General features: G+C 44.2%; 1 protein-coding gene across 7 annotated transcripts; it reads left to right on the forward strand.

Moving 5' to 3' along the window:
- The first annotated feature begins 1,417 nt into the window (after nucleotides 1-1,417).
- On the forward strand, nucleotides 1,418-15,828 carry SERPING1 (serpin family G member 1). Of its 7 annotated transcripts, none has more exons than XM_072638655.1 (8): nucleotides 1,418-1,525; nucleotides 2,091-2,217; nucleotides 3,587-4,154; nucleotides 7,201-7,335; nucleotides 8,521-8,724; nucleotides 9,620-9,765; nucleotides 11,895-12,114; nucleotides 15,378-15,828. In XM_072638655.1, the coding sequence occupies exons 1-8, from the start codon at nucleotides 1,434-1,436 to the stop codon at nucleotides 15,629-15,631; spliced, it is 1,746 nt and encodes a 581-aa protein (XP_072494756.1). In that variant the 5' UTR covers nucleotides 1,418-1,433; the 3' UTR covers nucleotides 15,632-15,828. The 7 variants fall into 7 exon arrangements, with proteins under 7 accessions (XP_072494756.1, XP_072494755.1, XP_072494758.1 ...); XM_072638654.1 differs by having other exon boundaries at nucleotides 1,419-1,525; nucleotides 2,088-2,217; XM_072638657.1 differs by having other exon boundaries at nucleotides 1,437-1,525; nucleotides 2,128-2,217.
- The last annotated feature ends 4,516 nt before the right edge of the window (nucleotides 15,829-20,344 follow it).

The raw sequence follows: 20,344 nt of genomic DNA on the forward strand, positions 1-20,344 counted from the left end.
TTTTTAGATCTAGAGCTAAGAAAGCTCACAGGGGTCATCTAGTAAACCCTCTCATTTTACAGATGAGGAAAATGAAACCTAGGAAAGGAACATGGCTTGCCCAAGGCTACTCAGGTATTCCTAGTGCTCTTCTTGGATATTGTCCCTCTGTGAATACTAGTCCTCTTCTTCTACAGTTCTTCCTACATTATACCTGCTCCTATCTCTGGTACCAGGTCTGGCAGATATATGTGGCCAATTTTCTCCCTCTTTCTTCTTTTTCATTAAAAATTCTCTTGATCAGATTAGTAAGGCTCCTGATAAATGCTTTGACAGACCATTGCTAAGTATACTCCTTCCTAGGTCAAATACTTATTATTCCTGTTTTTTAACTGACTGTGATCCAGAAATCTAATCCCTAGTTACCATCTTTTTAGCTTGCTGTTGACTTTCTAAGTCAGCCTTCCTGTTCTGAACCTCCATCCTTCCATGAACAACGGTGAAAAAAGCCATCATTTTCCTTAAGGTCTTTGATTTTTAGCCCCAAAGCTGGTAATCCTCAGCAATAGTTTCTATGTTCCTCCTAATAGTATTATTTGTCCCCACAAGAATTGCCAAGCATGAGTGAGTAGTAGTCACTGAGTGTGACAAGTCTTGCAGGCGCTTAATCAATACTGGTTGATTTAACAGCTATCAGCACAACCTCTGGCAGGCTCTACCAATCTGTTGGAGACATTGATCCCCAACAGGCCATATAGGGGTTCCCATTCCATTTCTCAAATGGCAGTGGATACTGAGAAACCCAGAGACTTGAAGAAGGGCAGAGGGGACACCAGAGTAGATGTCTTTGCAGAGGCATGGATCAGCTCTTTGGGACTCAGCTGACCCCTTGGCTCATTCACTGACATTGAGCCCCCTCTGTGGGTGATCTTGGGAAACCAATCATTTTGTTTGCATCTCCTCCAGTAGATAGATGGTAGATCAAAAAGTCAGGACTCCCCAGTTTCTGTGCCTCCATTTCCCTTTACAGTAGGATGAGGAAATCACATAATTAAGAGGGAAAGGATCAAGAGATCATTTGATCCAACCATCTTGTTTTCCAGACTTGGACACTGAGGACAAGAGAGGTTAAACAACTTCACACAGGTAGTAGGAAGCAAGGTTAGGATTTGAACTCAGAATTCTCAGCTTTAAACCCAGTGTCCTCTCCGCTAACTGAATGGTGAAGAAAAACCAGCTTCTTGCAAAAGGTGGGAATGGTGATTCTTCCATGTTGTGTTTCTGACTATGCAAACCAGAGGGGTCCTAGCTGTATCCCTGGCCTTCAGCCAGTAGGTTACAAACTGGGGCTCCTCATGGAGTCCTCCTTCAGCCCAGCCTGATTTACAGGAAATCACAGCCGAATCAATCATCCTTAATTTTTAACAGGCCAGGCCAGTGTCCAGGGCCAGCCCATGGCTAGGGCTGGTCCTCTCCACCCCATCTGGGTTGGACTCTGGGGTCACTCTTCTCTGAAGCTGCCCACTGATCAGGAGCTGGGGAGCAGGTTTGGCTCTGGGCAAGGTGGGAAGGGTAACCTGTCATGGTTTTGAGGAGAGGATGGCCTCCTGTCTCTTAATTCTCATTGGAGAGGCCCCAACTCATCCCATCTCATCCCTACTACTGTCCCTAGGGTTTTTCCTTGAAATTTTTCTCGACTTCTCTCCTTCTCCGCTGTGCCCCTTAGCCCCCTCAGCTCTCCCCCTACTCCATTCCTACCCCGCCTAATCCAGGGCCCCATCTCCTGCTGCCCTGCTTCTGTTTTCTGCCAGAGCCTGGACCCCCTCCGCTGAACAGATGGACAGAGACTCTGGCCTGGGAGGAGAGGAGGAGGGGAGGTGCAGAGTTGGGGTGGGGTTGGTGGGGGTAGGGGAGAGGGAAGGCCAGCTGTGCTGGGAAATGGAAGAGATTACAGGAAAACAAAACCGAGGGGTGGGGCCCAAGAGGGGAAGGCCCAGGGACAGAGAATCAGGAACGAGAGAAAGAGGAGAAAGGAGGGCTGAGGCAGCCCAGGGCCCCACCCCCAGTCCCCAGTGCCCCAGAACTGGAGCCCGCCCCTTTGGTCTCAGCAGGCAGGGGACTGACCCGGGACCCCCGGCATTGGTTCAGCAGGTCAAGGCGGACAGCGACGCCCAGATGGCAGCCCGGCTGACCCCGCTGCTGACCCTTCTACTGCTCTTTCTAGTAGCCCGGGCCTATGTAAGTGCCCCTACCCGAACACACAGTAATCTGGGGGCGGAGGGGGGGAAGGAGGCGGGGTAAAGAAGAGAGGCACGTGATTAACTCTTTGTGTTCTGCGAAGAGTAGCCGGGAGCTACCCGTGGCGTAGCCCAAAACGCGCTGGATGTATAGGGCATCCCAGGCTGTTCGCACTAGACCGAACCTTAGGGATCATCTCATTTGACCCTGTCGTTTTACAGGGGAGGTAAATGAAGACCGGAGAGGGAAGAGACTCGTCCAGGTTCACTCAGCTCGGTAGTGGGAGAGCCAGAACTCGGACCCATTGCTTTCTTCCTTTGAAGTCGCTGAGTTCAAGCCTGGCTCAGCCACGATTACCTGTGTGACCTTGGACAAGTCCCTTGTAGAGCTAGGAAGAAAAAAGACAGAGCAAAACAAAACGTAAACAAACAAAACCCTAGTTCCTGTTCTCTGGGAGCTCAAGAAATATTTAAAATATAGGCGTAAAATGTGGTTTCAGACCTCCTGAGACAAATCTACCTGCCCCTTAAGGTGGCTGGCTGGCTAACTGTATGTGTAGTTGGGGGTGAGAGGTGAAAGGGGCATGGGAGTGAAACAGGACCGTGAATCAGATATGCCTCTGGACAGTAAAAACCTGGAAAGAAGTTTAAATTTCAATGGAAGAAAACATTTCTTTGAATTTGGGCCTTTGAGTCTTTGAGCCCCTTTCCATCTCACTCTCACAGGATAGAGAGCATGGGAAGGCCCAGCATTCTCAGTCCCCACCTCCTGTACGGTCAGGCTGACATACTGAGTCCTACCTGAAATAGGACCCAGTCCTTCCTTCAGGCCTCCAAAGCTTGAGAGAGTAGCCTCAGTATAGATCCTATTCTGGCCCATCATTCCTCACTAGAAGTTTCAAAAAGACAAATTTAGGAATAGACTCGTGGACTTTTTGATGAAGGGGTTCATAGAGGCCATATAGTCTAACCCTCTCTCCCTCAAGGCCCAGGAAGATTAGTGACTTGGCTGAAGTCACACAGGTGGCAGAGCTGTGACTTGAACTCATGTCATCTGATTCCAGAGCTAATGCTTTTTACACTATGATCGGCTGTTTGATGTGAGGATTAGATTCCTAACAACAAGAGTCATCTTAAAGTGGAATGGGTTGCCTCTAAAGACAGCAGGTCTTGTTTAAAGTCTTCAAAAAAAAGGTCACTTTTGAGGTATCTTGTGTTTTATGAAATTTCCTGTTTAGATATGGACTAGATGGTCTCTGAGGTCCTTTCCTGATCTGAGGCTGATTATATGGCTTTTGACATTTTAAGTAGCCTGGTCTCCCGGACTATATACTTAAGACAACTTCTCCCTTTCTTCTGGGCATTTGAAGGTGGACCATGATAGCAGAGAGGGACGGACAAATAAGAATGGTACATCATTGACCCAGTCAAGTGGAAAGAATGGCTCAGAAGCTGATCTGGATAACCTTAAAGACCACATCATATCCCAGAAAGTGGTACAAAATGAAGAAACTGGCGAAGAGATGGTAGAAGTCCACACAAGATCAAGCAAGAAGCCATTTGTGAAGCCTTCTACCAAATCTCCTTCTGAACCCCTCACAGAATATCCCATAAAGTTTCCTACCAACCTCCCAACTCATACACCAACAGAATATTCCACGGAATCCATGACCCAACCAACTACTCAATGCCCTACAGAGCCCCCCACTCTACCAACTTCCCAGCCAACCACTCAGTCCCCTCCTGAGCCTACCTGCCTGGTTCCTGACACTTTCTGCTCTGAGATCAAGACTCAAGAAGCACAAAAGATGTTGGGGGTAGCCTTGACAGACTTCTCCCTCAAGCTGTATCATGCCTTCTCATCAGTGAAGAAAATAGACTCCAATATGGTCTTTTCCCCATTCAGCATTGCAAGCCTTCTCACCAACATCCTGTTAGGTAAGGGCCTACGTGGACACTTCCCATCATAGCTGCCCCTGGTATCTTCATGGCTACCCCAATCATAATCACCCTATATGGGATTACACCCACTTCTGTCATAACAATATGGTTTCAAGAGGAAATCTTCCAAACAGTGGTGATTGCATCAGGTGCTAACCCATTCCTGCTCAAGCACCACCTGGGTGGGGGGGGACTTTGCAAAGGGTTTCAAGGGATACCAAGATGCCCAAGATGTTGTCCTTGCTCTTAAGAAACCCATAGTCTAGTAGAGGAGAAAAGCCATATATATGCATATAACTATAGTATGCAGCAGTATGTGGTGAGTACCCTATAAGTGGGACAAAGTATTATAGGGGACCAGAGAAATGAACAGCTGGTGAGGTCAGCTTCTTGGAAAATGGAGCAATATCACTAGACCTGGAAGGAAAAACAGAATTTAAATAAGGACAGATGTGGAGTGGGAAGAGAAGGACATTCAGAGAAGCATAATAGTACATATAGAGGGACAGAATGCTGGGTTCATATTCTAGCTTTATTACCTTTTAGCTATGGGCAAATCACTTCATGCCTCAATTTCCTCATCTTTAAAATGGAGATGATTATAATCTTCACACTATCTCCTTCACAGAGAGGTGACTTACTAATCCTAAAGGTTAGGGTTACTCTATGCCTCCAGATGCAGAATTTCATCAATGTGATTAATCACTCGAATGATATAGATAGCAAATCATCCATGCCTGCCCATCCCATGCCACCCTCATCCATGTCCTCCCACAAACTTGGCACAGGAAGTCGAACCAGCATGCTGAAGTCTTTGCTCCACTTCTCTCTGGTTATCCTAGAAAACAGTTGTTGCTATGATATTCCAGGCTTGGGGGAACGCTAATTATTTTATACCCACCACTGTATCTAAGGGCACCAAAATTCATCTGACAACAGCTTACCCAAATTGCAGGCCTGGAGCCTAAAAGGAAAGAACTAGCTTCTAGAACAGGGATATGTAACATTTTGTGCCTCCTGGACCCCCTAGACTAGGGGTGGGGAGTCTAGTAAAACCTGCCACTCCTAAATTAGTGCTTTATTCATTCATTTACTCATTCCCTACCATTAGAGATCCCCAATCAGGGCCTGGATGACCACTTTTCCTTGCTGAGAATGTTACTAATGGCTCTCTTCTTAAGGTGTCGCTTAGATGAGATGTCTCAAAGTTCCCTGTGATTCAGTGAAAGATGGGCCAAAGAGGGCAAAGAACAGAGGCCAAGAGAACAGCCTCAGTAAGAGGTGATGAGTAGGCCTAGCTCAATGAATAGAGCAGAGAAGAGGGATGTTTTTAAAATTCATGGGCATGTAAAAACTAAATACATTTCATATATATATAATATATATTATATGTACATGCACACATATGTATTTATATGTGTGTACATACATACATAAATACATATATATATGTTTGCTGTATTGAGGATTTCATGGGTGCAGGGGGCTCTTGGTAAGGAATTTCCTTTACCAATTCAGGTTGGCCCTTGATTTACCAGATATCACCTTAGAGAGTTGCCTTAGAGAATCAAAGAGAAGTTAGGTGTCTTGCCCAGGGTTGCACGGTCAGTACAGGTCCAGAGACAGAATTTGAACTCAGATTTTCTTGACCCAGATGTCAGCTTTTGTCCATGCCACATTGTCTATTAATGAAATTAGAAAGGGAGGGACTTTAACAGATATAGAAATGAAGAGGTAGGAGTCCATTCTAGTCTGGGGAGATGGCTAGGGTGAGCAAAGCCAAGGAGACAGAGCACAGGATGAGAATGAAGCATGGTCAATAGCTCACGGTATACTGCAGAGAAATGCTGGGGAACATGTGTCCTGCTTCTTAGCAGAGAGGTCATGGATTCTAGCTGTGGAGTGATGTATGTTTGCATATATAACTTGTTCTTTTGTTGTACTTTACTGTACCTTAGCTTTGTTGTTACAAAGGTGGTTCCTATTGGGTCTGAGAAAACAGTCCAGTTTGGCTGGAATTTTGATTTCATAAAAGGGAGTAATATGGGATTGATCAACAAGCTTTATTACTGTACCTACTACAAACTGGGCACTGTCCTAGGTACTGACAATATGAAGATAAAATGGAAAACAGTCTCTGTCCTCAAGAAGCTTAGAGTTTAGCTGGGGAGGTGACTTGTCCATATCAAGGCCTATCCAAGATAGAAGGTGATTTTGAAAGAAAGGCAGTAGCAGCTGGGGGTCTCAGGAAAGGCTTCTCATAAGAAAATAAAACTTGACTTGAGGCTTGAAGGAAGCAGTAGATGTTATAGCTAGCTCATAGAGGACCTTGAATAGCAGGATCAAATATTTCTGTTTTATTTGTTAGGCTATGGGGAATCACTGAAGGCTTTTGAGTAGAGGAGTAACATGATCCTAGCAGTACTTAAGTAAACAGAATTATTTGGGCAGCAATGTGGGAGGTTGATACAGGGGGGAGTGAAGCAGAAGGATTGGATGCAGGAGATACTGCTAAGATAAGAATGAGTCTAGATACAAGGATTGAGGGAGAAAACTAGATACAGCTAACTAGATACAAGGATTGAGGGAAAAAAAGAGTCCAAGGTTGCAACTCTAGGTAACTGGAAGGATAGTGATACCCTTGACAGGACTGGAGGAGTTAGAAGGAGAGACCAGTGTAAGAAAGAAGATGGGGAGATTAGCTCTAGACAAGCTGAGTTTGAAATCTTAGCAGAGCATTTATCTGGAAACTTTCACTAGCTACTTGGAAGTGTGTCATTGGAGCACTAGGGAGAGATAGAGGGTGAAAATATGGAGGGGAGTCATCTGCTCAGAGGGTAAAGCTGAAGCTGTAAGAGCAGAGGCATTCACCAAGTGGGAGAGTAAAAACAAGCAGTTCTAGCCTTGTTGGGAAGGAAGAAGCCTCAGTTTTTGACATTTTCCAAGGCTTCTCATAGCATGAAAATAGACCCTTTTTTGTGGCCTGTCCCAACTTGGACTCCGTCTTAGCTACTAACCTTCAATCCTGTCTCATTTACCCCAGGGGCTGGCAATACCACCAAGAGAAATTTGGAAGACATTCTGTCTTATCCTAAGGACTTTGACTGTGTCCACCAGGCCCTGAAGAACCTGTCATCCAGTGGTTTCATTTCAGCTTCTCAGATCTTCCACAGTCCTGGTGAGAGGCCATCAGCAAGGGTAGACGAGTCAGCTGCTCCCCACTGCTAAGGAGTTCTCTAAGGGTTCTTGGCAACTGTGTCTTCTGAGATCCCAGAAGTGGAAAAGTTGGGGAAGTGTAGACATGATAAGAACCATTAAACCAGAGTTCAAGACTTTTGTAGAACTGTGTATGACACTGAATGAATGAATGAATGAGCATTTATTAAGTGTCTCCTGTGTTCATTCAAGGGCTGTGTGTCAAGGTCTAGTGATAGAAATACAGAAGAAAGCTGCCCTTGAGAGGCTTACATTATAATGGTGGGAGAGAACCCTCAGGGGAATGGTAGGTAGGAAAGGATTCTTTGGCCTGGGAAATCACAGGGATGTTAAATAGAGTCAAGTGGCAATCAGTTGACATACATACTCTTTCTAGAAGCATTGGTAGTGTTCATTTGACTACCATTCTCAGAGTAAGAGGAGGAAGGGGCAGGAGCCAGATACAGACCACGACATAGCAGGAGGATAGATGGGAAGGAGCATGATTGGGTGCCAGCTAGATAGAATGGGCTTTCATCAATCATCACCCCAGGAAGGGAGATCCAGAGCTGAGTGGCTTAGCTCCTTTAGGGCATGGTCTCTAGAGATCCAGTTTGGAGGGCACCGAAGCATCAGCAGAGTAAGGCAGGAAAATTGCCAAGGTGCTTGTGTCATACATTAGGAAGACTGAGTGTGAGCCCAAGGGAGCAGGAAAGACAGGGAGGAGAAGGAGACCTTGTAATCCAAACCTTGCAGCTTTGATGAAACATGAAGTTAATACAGAGACTAGGAGAGTGGGGGTGTGAGGGACAAGAAAAGAAAGGATTCAAGGTTGGACTTAGATAAAGGAAGACCTCCATTCAGATCCTGCCCATGCAGGATTCTTGTCCCTGGACCCCAGTTTCCTCATCTATAAGAAAAAGATAACAATAATGTTGTTTTCCAGCTCTGCTCTAAAGGATTGACTGGCAAACCCCTTGTGCCTCAGTGTCCTCCATGCTGAAATGAAAGAGTTAGACTAAGGTCCCTTACCAGCTTTCATACTTCCCTGGAGTAGGAAGAGGAAGACTAGTCTATACATGAATTCAGCTAACAGCTACCCTGGTAAGGAGGTGAGGAGGTTCCCTCTTCTCCTCTCACCATGACCTGCACATTATCATTCTCCCAGACCTGATTCTAAAGAAGAGCTTTGTGAATGCCTCCCAGACCCTGTACGGCAGCCAGCCCATGGTTCTGAGCAGTGACAATGAGGCGAACTTGGCCTTGATCAACTCATGGGTGGCCAACCAGACCAAAAACAAGATCGTCAACCTCCTGAAGAGCCTACCATCCGAGATCAGGCTTGTCCTAGTCAATACTGTCTACCTTAACGGTAAGGGATCAAACATGAGGAGAACTCATGTAAAAGGCATGATCAGATTTAAAGCATGATTTAAACACCAACTTCCACTGTTGCCTGCCACATGAGGTCATGTGACACACTGGGTTGGTTACTGGGCTTGGAGTTAGGAAGAACTGGGGTCAGATACCTCCTTTGACTCTTGAGGCAAGTCACTTCATTTCCACATTGCTTATCCCTGGTTACAAATAGGTAGAAATCTGGATTTGAAGGGAAATTCCCACACCAAGAGTTCTAATCCCAGAACTTTTGGGTCTTTTTATAGCCTTATGGTGCTGACTCCCTAGAAGTCTGGAATAAGCTGGAGCTCCAGGAACAAGCCCTTCCTGTCCTAAAACTTCTTCATAGGTTCACCCACCTCAAGGTTTTCCACATTTCATCTTAGAGCTTATAGCTCAGTCACTACCAAACCCTCTAGAAAACCTGCCAGGTAGCTCTCCTCCAAGAGGCAGCTGGGTATGGTGCAGACAGCATGAAACCTGGAGTGACTTGACCTTAGTAGTCTTTCATTTGTCAGCTATGTGACTATGAGCAAGTTATTTATCTTTCTGACACTTACTTTCCCATGTATAAACTTTGGTAGAGCTGTGAACTCAGTGATGTGACTAATTATGTAATTTATTTGATTCATTTCATAGTTGAATAGGCCTATTATTTAGTTTGACTTTTAAAAGTTACTTAATAATTTTGTGTAAATACTCCATTTACTATTAATTTAATAAAAATTTCCACTTTTGTTGTTATGAGGAAAGAAGTACTTGGAAAGTTGAGATTGACAGAGCATGTGAGCCATTAGTAAGCCTTTCTCCAGCACAAGGCACATGGCTTCCTGCCTCTGTCTCCTTACTCTCTCTCTTCTTTCCTTTAGCCAAGTGGAAGATAACATTTGACCCCAAAAAAACTTCCCGGGAGACCTTTTACCCCAAATCTTCCAAGGTGAAGGTGAAAGTACCCATGATGAAGAGTGAGAAGTACCCGGTGACCCATTTCACAGACCCCCACTTGAAGGCCAAGGTGAGAATAAAGAGTCTGGCCTCCAGTCATCTCAACCCTACACTCACCTCCTAGGATACTTTTGTATTTCTTGTTTTCATAGACATGGAAGGATCTTTCTGCTCCAACCACTCTCCCTCCAGGACCATAGAGTCTCATTCATCCTCTGGGTTCCTCTCCTTCTCTTCTTTCTGTTCTGCTTTTTACAACTTTCTTCTTTCCAGTAGTTGCCTGAGGAAGGCAGGGATCCCTGAGCTCCTTCACCTCTCCAGCAGCAACTGAGTTCATATGAGTCACACTGAGACTCAGTATCCTCTTCTGGCCAAACTACAAGAGAACCCAGAAGGCTGAGAAAACTGTGTTTATGTGGTGCATGTATATGTGTGTGCACATGTGTGTGGTGCCCTAAATTCCTCAACAGAATGAGACTAGCAAGAACAGTTTACACTTCCAAAGTATGAAATACAAGGATCATTATCCCCATTTTACGGATGAGGAAAACTGAAGTCACTTGCCCACAGACACACAGCACATATCAGAACCTCAAAAAGGATCAAGAGGGACAAAGTGAATGTGTCCCTGATCCAGCTACAGAGGAAGTGAGTTGAGACATATCTCAAAGCCTGGAAAGTTCTGTTTCATTACTTCCTGTGTGCCTAGCACTGTTCCAAGTGCTATTCAGACTACAAAGAAAGCATGAGAGACAGCCCTAGCCCCCTGAGGAGCTTACTGTGCTCTTGGAGAAATCAGAGGTTCACACATAAATAGAGTACAAGAAGATGGTGTCCATTTTACAGACCAACTGGATTAAAGCAGACAAGTTCTATAGGTGATCAAAATCCAGGGCTGGAAAGGACCTTCAAAGTTCTCTTATACAAACCCTTCATTTAATAGGTGAGAAAACTGATGCCCAGAAAGTGAAGAGTCTTACTCAAGGTCATCCTTGGCAGGAAGCCTGAGACTTAAGATTCAAAATCAGGTTTTCTTACTCCCACACCAAAGTATTTCACTTCTACTGTACTTCTTCACAACAACCAGTTGAAATAGACAATGAAAGGGCTATCACCCCCATTTTGCAGATGAAGAAACTGAGCCTTAGAGAGTTGCCCATGGTCATGCAACTAGTCAAGGTTGGAGCTTAGACTAAACCTAGGTTTTCTGATACCAAGACCAATGCTCTTTCCAATCCCCCCCCTCACTACCCACAAGTGGGAAACATTTGAAGTGTGATTAAGTGCTGGGGCAGGGAGTAGTAGCCTATAAATGCAGGAGAGAGGCTCAATGGGAAGGGGAGGTGGGAGGTAGTTATAGAAGGTGACTTTGTGGAGCAGGGGACATCACAGAGAGGTTCTGAAGGATGACTAAGAATGATACCCAAACGTGAGCTTTGGCAGATGGTTGCTCCTCCTGTGGAGTGAGAGAAGTTGCTGCTTGGTGTCCTGGCTTTCTCACCAGCTTCAAATATACACCATCTCATGTTTTTTTCCACTTCCAGGTCTTTCAGGATCATACAAATCCTTTAAGGTTTACAAAGTACTTTCCTCACTACAGACCAATTAAGTAGGTGGTACTGGTAATGCCATTCCTATTTGAGGGAATACCCAGTTGAGGAAATTAAGGCTTAGTGGCATAAATTGGCTTGTCTAGGGTCAAACAGTTAATTAATATCAGGACCGGGATTCAAACCCAGACCCTCCTATATCCAGATTCCAAATGCTGTCCTACACTGACTCTTGTGACCACCAAATATTTGCCTGAGCCCCAATGTCACCTTGTCACAACTCACACTGCAGAGCCCATTGTTCCTCCCTGGAATTCCTCAGAGGCATTAGAGTTAATATTTTCCATCACCTGAGGAGCTCCTACCCATTTGGAGTCAAAGGATCTGAGTTTGAATCCTCTCTCTGATATTTGTGTGACCTTTGGGAAATCATTTAATTTCCTGGGCCTCAGTTTCCATATATGAAAAATGGGAGAATCATACTAGATTAACTCCAAGATGCCTCCCAGTCCTGGATTTCTTATTCTATGACCCTGTAGCTCACAAGGCAAGGGTGAGGTTTCCCTGGGGTTCAGCAGATCTAGTAAAACAACTGCTCAGATCTAGCCAGTGATGAGAAGGCTGAGGGACCACATCTTTTGGTCCTCAGGTGGGTCTTCTGCAGCTCTCCAATGATCTGAGCCTGGTGATCCTGCTGCCTCAGCACTTGGGTATTCAGCTTTCTGAGGTTGAACAGGGCCTCAGCAGCCCAGTCTTCAGTGCCATCTTGGAGAAGCTGGAGAAAAGCAAGAGTCAGTCGACCCTGCTGACCATGCCTCGACTCAAGGTGAACACCAGTCAAGACCTACTTGAGATCGTGGAGAAGATGGGTAAGCTCTGTAACCTCATTGTTTTTCCCCAGTGTAGAGCAGTAACAGGGATCACAAGGGAATAAGAATGCAATCCATCCAGATAGGTCTTGGGACTCTCCTAAATACTTGACTCTTAGAACAATCCCTCAAAATGGGCAACATGGCAGAGTGGAGAGAGCACTGGACTTGGTGTCAGGAAGACCTGCATTCAGATACTGCCTCAGATACTAACTGCATGGCTCTGGGCAAGTAACTTCCTGTTTCCAACTCTAAATCTGATCCGATGATGCCATTTGACAGGTGAGAAAGCTGAAACTCAGAATTCAGTAACAAGTTTGAGATCACATAGCACAGAAGTACTGATCCAGGACTAGAAGTTATGGCTCCTCATTCTTAATCCCAGGGTTCTTTCCATTTCACTAAGTTGAAGACACTGGAGGGAATGGATGGCTATGGTCAATTCCAGACTCTGTCCCGAGGGCCTTTCAGAACTGGGTCCAGTCCCATGGAACAAGTATAGCCTTGGCTGGGGGAGGGGGTGGAGAATGGAAAGGATGTTTGCAGATCCCTTTTCATGCTGGTAATCTATGGAGTCAATCAGTCAATCAATAAGCATTTATTAAAAGTCTCTTATGAGGGGTAGCTAAGTGGTACAGTGGATAGAGCACCTGACCCTGGAGTCAAAAGGATCTGAGTTCAAATCCAGCCTCAGACACTTACTAGCTGTGTGATCTTGGGCAACTCACTTAATCCCAATTGCCTCCAAAAAAAAAAGTCTATTATGAGCCAGACATTATATTAGACACTGAAGTTACATGCAGGAAAGAATAAGATAGAGTATCATTCATGAGAAACAGCAGGAAGGTCTATTTGTCTAGACAGCAGACTGTGGGAAGGAGAGTCATTTATAATGAAACTGAAAACTACTAGGTTCCAGTTAGGTTATAAAGGGCTTCAAAAATCAAGCAGGGGAGTCTCTATTTTATTCTAGAGGTGATAGGGAGCCACCATAGTTTATTGAATAGGAGAGTTAACATAGATCTGTACTTAAGGAAAATCACTTTGGCAGATGCATTGAAGAAAGGAGAGGCATGAGGCAGATACGCCAATGAGAAGCAATTCATAGCAATAATTCAGGGGAGACATGTTGAGGGGCTTCATGACCAGGGAGAATTGGATGGATGTGAAATATTGTGGAGGTAGAAATGGTGAGATTCAGCAGCTGATTGGAAGGGTGAGAGAGTGCTGAGGCTGTAAACCTCAAAGAATGGGAGGATGGTGCAGCCCTTGGCAGAAATAGACCATTCTGAAAAAAGGATGGCTTTGGGGAACATAGAAAATGAGGTGAGTTTTAAACATATTGGGTTTGAGATATCTATAAGCCGTTTGGTTTGAAATGGCCACTAGGCAATTGGAAATGCATGAGTGGAGCCCAAGAAAGAGACTGGAGCAAGATGTAGAGAATCATGTTCATGGAAATGAAAATGAAACCCATGAGAATGATGAGATCATCAACAGAGATGTCAAGGGAGAAGAGAGTAAGTCTCATCACAGAGGGTTGAGGTCCATCCACAGTTATGGCACTTGATCTGCATGAGCCAGCAAAATAACCTGAGGAAGAAAAGACAAACAGGAATCCTGGGAGAGAGAGGTGTCACCAAAACCAGGGGGAAAGAGAGTCCAAGTGAACAAGGTGATCAACAGTTTCAAATGCCTCAGAGAGATTAAGGATAAGGCCTGACAAAAGAAGCCATTGGTGGAGGGATTGCTTTCACTGGAGCGCCAAGGATGGAAGTCATTTTGCAAAGGATTTAGAAGGGAATGAGGAGAGGCAAGAAATAGAGGCATCTTTTTTTCCAGGAGTTGGGCAAGAAAGGAGGAGATAGAAAAGTATAGTGAAGGCTTCTTTTCTGGATAAAGATGGAAATGTTTGTAGACTGGAGAGGAGCCACAATGACAAGCGTAAGTGAGACACAAGAAGCTGGAACTATGTTGTATTGGAAGAGGAGAACACAGCACACACAACAGACACTTATTAAATGCCTACTGTGTACAGACCCCTCCCCATTGTAAATGTGCTGAGGGAGACACAAAATTTAGATGAAGGCACTGTCCTTAAATACTTTATATTCTAGGATTCGTGACACACATATAGATGACTGGAAAACACATTTCTTAATTGTAGTAGCGTTATCAGTCAATCATGAGCACTTATTAAGCACTTACTATATACCAGACACTAGACAGACAAATAAAAGCATGAAGCAATTTCTACATATTTTTCTTTTTTACTTTTAAGTTGGGGGATGGAAGGAAGGAGATGAGAATTTAAGGACCAGATACTTGCTACCAGGCACTGTACTAAATACTTTTACAAATATTATCTCATTTGAGGTGGGTGGAAGAGAGAAAAAAAATATGTGCTTATTAATTGAAAAATTAAATAAAGTAATTGGGGAACCTAATTTCTGCTCTCAATCTAAAATCTAACAAAATGCTATGTGAGGTCCAGTGAGGGGTCTCATTAAGAGTCAGGGGCTTCCCAGAGAAAGTAGCTGGATTTGAGATGAACTTTAAAGGCTGAGGAGAATTTCAATAGATGAGAAGAAGCAATCACTTAAAACATCTTTGGAAGGTTCTCAAGGAATTAGCATTTGTGATCTACCTTTAAATTAATTCAAGTCAACAAACATCGATTAACCACCTACTGGGTAAAGGGGCTAGTGATAAAAAGAGAAAAAATGTGCCAGTCCTTAAATGAGTGTTCATTCTCCTTGGGGTATGATGCTCATAGAGCAGTATAATATAAGTATAGTACCAGGGGCTATGGAGAGGCCTAGATCAAGTGTTCCAGGGCATTCCAGGAAGGAGAGAACACTTCTAGCAGTAGGCATTAGGGAAGGCTGGGTGGAGATGATAGCACCTAGGTTGATCCTTGAAGAAAGAGAAGCAGGACTAGCTGAGGAAGGAGTGCCTTCTAGGCAGAGGGATTCAGCTGTCTCTTTGCAAATATAAAATGGAAGGAGGTAGAATATCAGGTTCTGGAAATAGGTAGCAGTCCAATTAGACTGGAATGTAAATGAGACTGGAGAGGGAGGTTGGAAGCAGACTTTATGAGTTCATTTCCTGGGGTTGGGAGATAGGAATGCAGAAATGACTTCATTCTCCAAGGCTAAGAGCATAAGGCAAGGCCTGTCCACCCTCTGTGGGTAAGGATGGCCCTGGGTCTCCCACCTGTCACACTGACACTGACTTTCTCTTCCTTGCAATCTTCGGCCCAGAATTCTTTGACTTCTCCTATGACCTCAATCTGTGCGGTCTGACGGATGACCCGGAGATCCAAGTGTCTGCTGCCCATCACCAGACCATGCTAGAGCTGAATGAAGCAGGGGTGGAGGCCTCAGCAGCCTCCACCATCTCTCTAGCCCGCACCATGTCGATCTTTGAGGTGAAACAACCCTTCATCTTCCTCCTGTGGCACCAGAAGTACAAGTTCCCTATCTTCATGGGGCGTGTGTATGACCCCAACTCCTGAGTTTTGAGGAGACCACTGGTTGCAGAGCACCCTAGGCCAGCCCAGGCCACCTCCTTCCTGTCCTCAAGCAGCCAACTTTGGGCCCTGGCTACTACACAGTAACTACTTTACACCTTACCAACTTCTTCACCCTTCCTTTCTACCTTTGAGGGCCCATATGAGCCCAGCTTTTACTAATAAACTTGGCAGGGCAGACAGTTTTTGGGCTTTTATTTATCCCCCGCAGCATTTATATATGGAACTGCGTGGTGATTGATTTCACCATGAACCACTGATTATTCTTCTAGAGTTGGAAGGAATCTTAAAGATTCTCTAATCCAGAGGGCCTTAACCTGTATCTAAGGATCTCCCAGGGGACTGTGGATAGACTTCAGCAGGCCCATGAACTTGGATTGGAAAAAAATTACATTTTTATTTTTATTAAACTCTAGCTAAAATGTAGTACTTCCTTCAAATATATGTATGTGTGAGTGTGTGTGTGTGTGTGTGTGTGTGTGTGTGTTTTGCTCAATTACTCTTCCTCTTAGGGTAGCTAACATTTGTATAATGTTTTAAGGTTTTCAAAGCACTTTACAATTTGATCCTTATGACAATCCTGTGTGGTGAGTGCTATTATTGTCTCCATTTTACAGATAGGGAAACCAAAGCACATAGGGTTAGGTCACTTGCCCAGGAACACACATCTAGCAAGTGTCTGAGGCAGGATTTGAACTCTGGTCTTCCTGACTCTAAATCCCACGCTCTATCCACTGTGCCAGTTTGTGTAGTCCTTTAAGGTTTGCAAAGTCTTGGCTGAGCCTCACAATTAACTCATGAGGTTGGTATGATTATCTCCATTTTACAGAAGAGGAAACTGAGACTGCAACAAGTTAAGTGACTTGCCTATAAGTATATGATAGGTAAGAATTTGAACTTAGCACCTTCTGACTAAATTCAGGGCCCTATTCATCAGTCCATAATAAGGTTCTTAGTTGATTCCTGAGACATGTGATTCCAAGGAGCCTGCTGACTGATATACTTAGCTCTTTCCTGCTGGGAACTGTTTTCTCCTCTTTAATGTCCCAGTTGCTGCCCTTGTTCCCCTTTGCTCGGTTCTTTATTATCTTATTTCCCAAGGTCTCCAAGTCTCTTATCTCCTACTATCCGTCCCTCTTACTCTTAGTGTTGGCCTTTCTCTTTTATCTCATTTCTGCCTCTCTTATCTCCTAATATCACTTTCTCATTGCGTGGTTTTCCAGGTACCTTCTCCTCCCAACCCTTATTCTCCCTTGCTCATATTCAAGGATATTCACACTTCTGCTGCTTAGTGTGACCCACACAAATCTTTCCTGTATTCTCTGGATCATGGGATTTTGAGCAAGGACTTTGATTGGATAGATGATAAAATTGAGGCTTAGGGAGATGATGTGACTTGTCCAAAGTCACACAGGTAGTAAATAACCAAGCTGGGAATTAAGTTCAGGTCATCTGACTCCAAATGCAAACTCCTTCCACATAAAATGATGCTGACTGTAGAACACAGAATGTCAGTAATGGAAGGAACCCTAACACATAGAGCACAGAATACTAAAGGTAGGAAACAAAGAGATTAAACATTCATTTAGCACCTACTAAGTGCTTTACTTTACAAATATCATCTCATTTCCCCCCTCATTTTACAGTGGAGAAAACTGAGTCAGACTGAGGTTAAGTGACTTGCCCAGAGTCACACAGCTAGGAAATGTGGAGGCTGGATTTGAACTCAGGTCTTCCTGATTGAGGCTCAGAGATTTATCCACTGTACCACCTAGCTGTCTTAGGAGATAGAATATGAACTACCAGAGTCATTCCAGGACCTTATTGATTATCTATCTAGTCCAGCCCAGGGAGATGAAGTCACTTGCCTATAGATCTTCCTACTTCTTCAACCCATAAGATGCCACACTTGGACCCTGAGGTATGACTACTCAGCAAGAAGGTTGCTTGGACACCGACCAGTATAGGGAATTGTTGATTCCAAACATCCTACACCCAACCAAGGTGACTCACTGAGTTGATGGCCTCTGAGGGTTCAAAAAAGGCCACTCTTTTCCCTACAGCCCCCTCATCCTCTTGTTAGAACTGGTTTTTCTAAGTCTTTCCATGGTGGTGGTATCACCTTGGTGCAGAAGAACTGGGAATCCTGCTTTCGATAGCCTTGGGTGACATTGGCCTCTTTAAAGAAGTATGACAGAGCACATAAGCTCAAAACTGATATGAGGCTGCAAAGGAAGCTCCCCTCCAGTCTCTGGGATGGGACAAGAAGGAAGAAGAAAGATAGCCTGAGTCTCTGAGAAGGTTCTTGCTAGTCAAGGACCCTAGAATAGTTCATCTGTGCATGGAGTTAGAACTGAAAGGTACTTCAGAGATAATCCAGAGCCAACTTAGGTTATTTTACAGAAACTGAGAAAGAAAGGGCTTCTCCTTTCCCCTTCACTGCCTAAGGTCATCTAGAAAGCAAGGAGCAGAAATAGGATTTCAACCCAGACTTTTTAAATGTTTTTACTTTATTTTTTCAGTAAATAAAAATACATTTTCTCTCCCTCCCATCTCCTCTATCCCTCCACTGGAAAAAAAGATGATGAAAAATAAAACTCTAATAAATATGTATAATCAAGCAAAGCAAATTCCTATATTGGCTATATCTAAAAAAAAAAATGCCTATTTCTAAATCCTGAGTCCATTCCTTTATCAAGAGATGGGTAGTATCTTTCATCATCATTGGTCCTCTGGAATCAGGCTGATCATTGCATCAATCAGAGTTCTTAAGTCTTTCAGAGTAAACTCAGGTCTTTCAATGCTAGATTTAGTTTTCTTTCCCTAGCACTCCACTCAAAGATGCAGACCAGTAACAAACAGATCCTTCAATGAGGGAGACAGTTCATTGTCATGAAACAGAATGAGTTTTTCCCTTGAAGGTAATATTCCCATTGTATCAGAAGATTCAAAGAGAAAAAAATTTTGCTTTATTAACATATATTTGTGTTGCATCAACAAAGGAGTCCAACATAAAAGACTGAGAACACGTTGAGTTCTCAGTTAGAAAAGGTAGTAGAACAACTGGCATTAGCCACAAGACTATACTGGAAGAGAAGGAAAAGATCAGACATTCAAACAAAATGAGTTGGGTTACCCTACTTGGTGGGTAGAAGTGATGAGTCCATGGGAGAAACCAGGTTGGAAAGGTGGAAAGCCTCAAGAATTTACCAGTTCCAGGATGATGTGGGTGGGTTGGCATAGAAGTACCAAGAACAAGGTTGAGACCATGGGCATATCTTATTTCCTTGAAAAAAAGAAACAACTCCTAGAGCTAATGGAAATGAAAATCCCTTTCCAAACAGAGATGAAATGTTCAAGTCTGTTTCCTAGGGGATTGGTGTCAGACTGTCAGTGGTGATAGGGAGGGCCCCAGGCCATTGGCAGTGCCCAAGATTTTCTAGAAGGAACCTATATCAAATCTCCCTAGACTGGAGAAAAGAAGAAGCTGGAAATAAAATATCCAATTTCAACAACCCGAATTGAGGGAAAAGCTCAGAGGTACCAACAGCCCTATTTGGGAAACTAACACAAAACACCAAGGGGAGAAAGGGTCCATCTAGTCTAGCTCCCTCATTTTATAAGTGGGGAAACTGAGGATTGGAGGGGAAAAGTGAATTACTTAAGATCATCCCACCCAGTAAGCAACAGGCAGGATTCAAATCCAGGTCTTGGAGCTCAACATGTTGAGTTCTCGGTCAGGAAAAGTGGTAGAGCAACTGGCATTAACCACCAGACTAGACTCGGAAGAGAAGGAAAAGAATAGACATTCAAACAAAATGAGTTGGGTTATGCTACTTGGTGGGTAGAAGTTCAGCGTCCATTTGGCCACCAGAAGGCTTGGGGAGTGGTCAGCCTTGTAAGAAGCATCATGGAAGGTTTGCCTGGAGAACTGGAAAAAATAGAAGAAAAACCCTGAACAGGAAGAAGCTTTTCTGACTGGGTTTCTAACCAGGCTGATGCTCATGGTGTGAGGCTAGACACTCTTGGATATGTACACAGGCTTCTCTGAAAGATCTCTGTCATCTTCCCTTGACATGGAGCACACATACAGGCTGCACATGTTGTCACCATTCTAGGAACAAGCGAAAAGTGTAATACTTGGTAATCAGAGCTATAACTAGGGTAAAGCAGTCAAGGATTTGTCCCAGAGGGCCAACTCAATGGGGCGAGGCGGGGGTGGGAGAGTAGGGGGGTTGTTTTATCTCTTTATCGATCCGGATTACACAATCCTTAAGTCTCATGGTCTTACATAGTTCTGCACCTTCAAAGGGGATGAGAAAGGAGGAGAGGTAGAAAAGGGTAAGGCAGTCAAGGATTTGTCTCAGCTTGGGGTGGGTGGGGGTGTTCTATAGCTTCAGTGGTCCAGATTCCACCATCCTTAAATTTCATGGGCTGACATATTTCTGCACCTTCAAAGGGGATGAGAAAGGAGGGGAGGAAGACCCTGGAAAAGTTCTTCACTGACATAGTTGATAAGAGAGGAGGAATGTGGTCCAACCCCATCTATGAATGTAAAATTGTACTTATCACTTTCCCACTTTCCCCAACTACTTTTTATCTTCAGGGAAGGAAAAAATACTAGTTATTGCTCTGCTAGTGATATCTAGGTCTTTTGTCCTTGAAGGAAAGTGTGAATAACTCTCAAGTGAGAGGGCC

This window comes from Notamacropus eugenii, chromosome 2 (assembly GCF_028372415.1).
Source record: "Notamacropus eugenii isolate mMacEug1 chromosome 2, mMacEug1.pri_v2, whole genome shotgun sequence".
NCBI lineage: Eukaryota > Metazoa > Chordata > Mammalia > Diprotodontia > Macropodidae > Notamacropus > Notamacropus eugenii.

What these genes read in the sequence shown, in the direction of transcription:
- SERPING1 (XM_072638653.1), top strand. Translation starts at nt 1,918, where the DNA reads ATGGAAGAGATTACAGGAAAACAAAACCGAGGGGTGGGGCCCAAGAGG. An exon ending in TCTCACCAACATCCTGTTAG is followed by an intron (nt 4,155 to 7,200) that starts GTAAGGGCCTAC and finishes CATTTACCCCAG; the next exon opens with GGGCTGGCAATACCACCAAG. An exon ending in TCAGATCTTCCACAGTCCTG is followed by an intron (nt 7,336 to 8,520) that starts GTGAGAGGCCAT and finishes TCATTCTCCCAG; the next exon opens with ACCTGATTCTAAAGAAGAGC.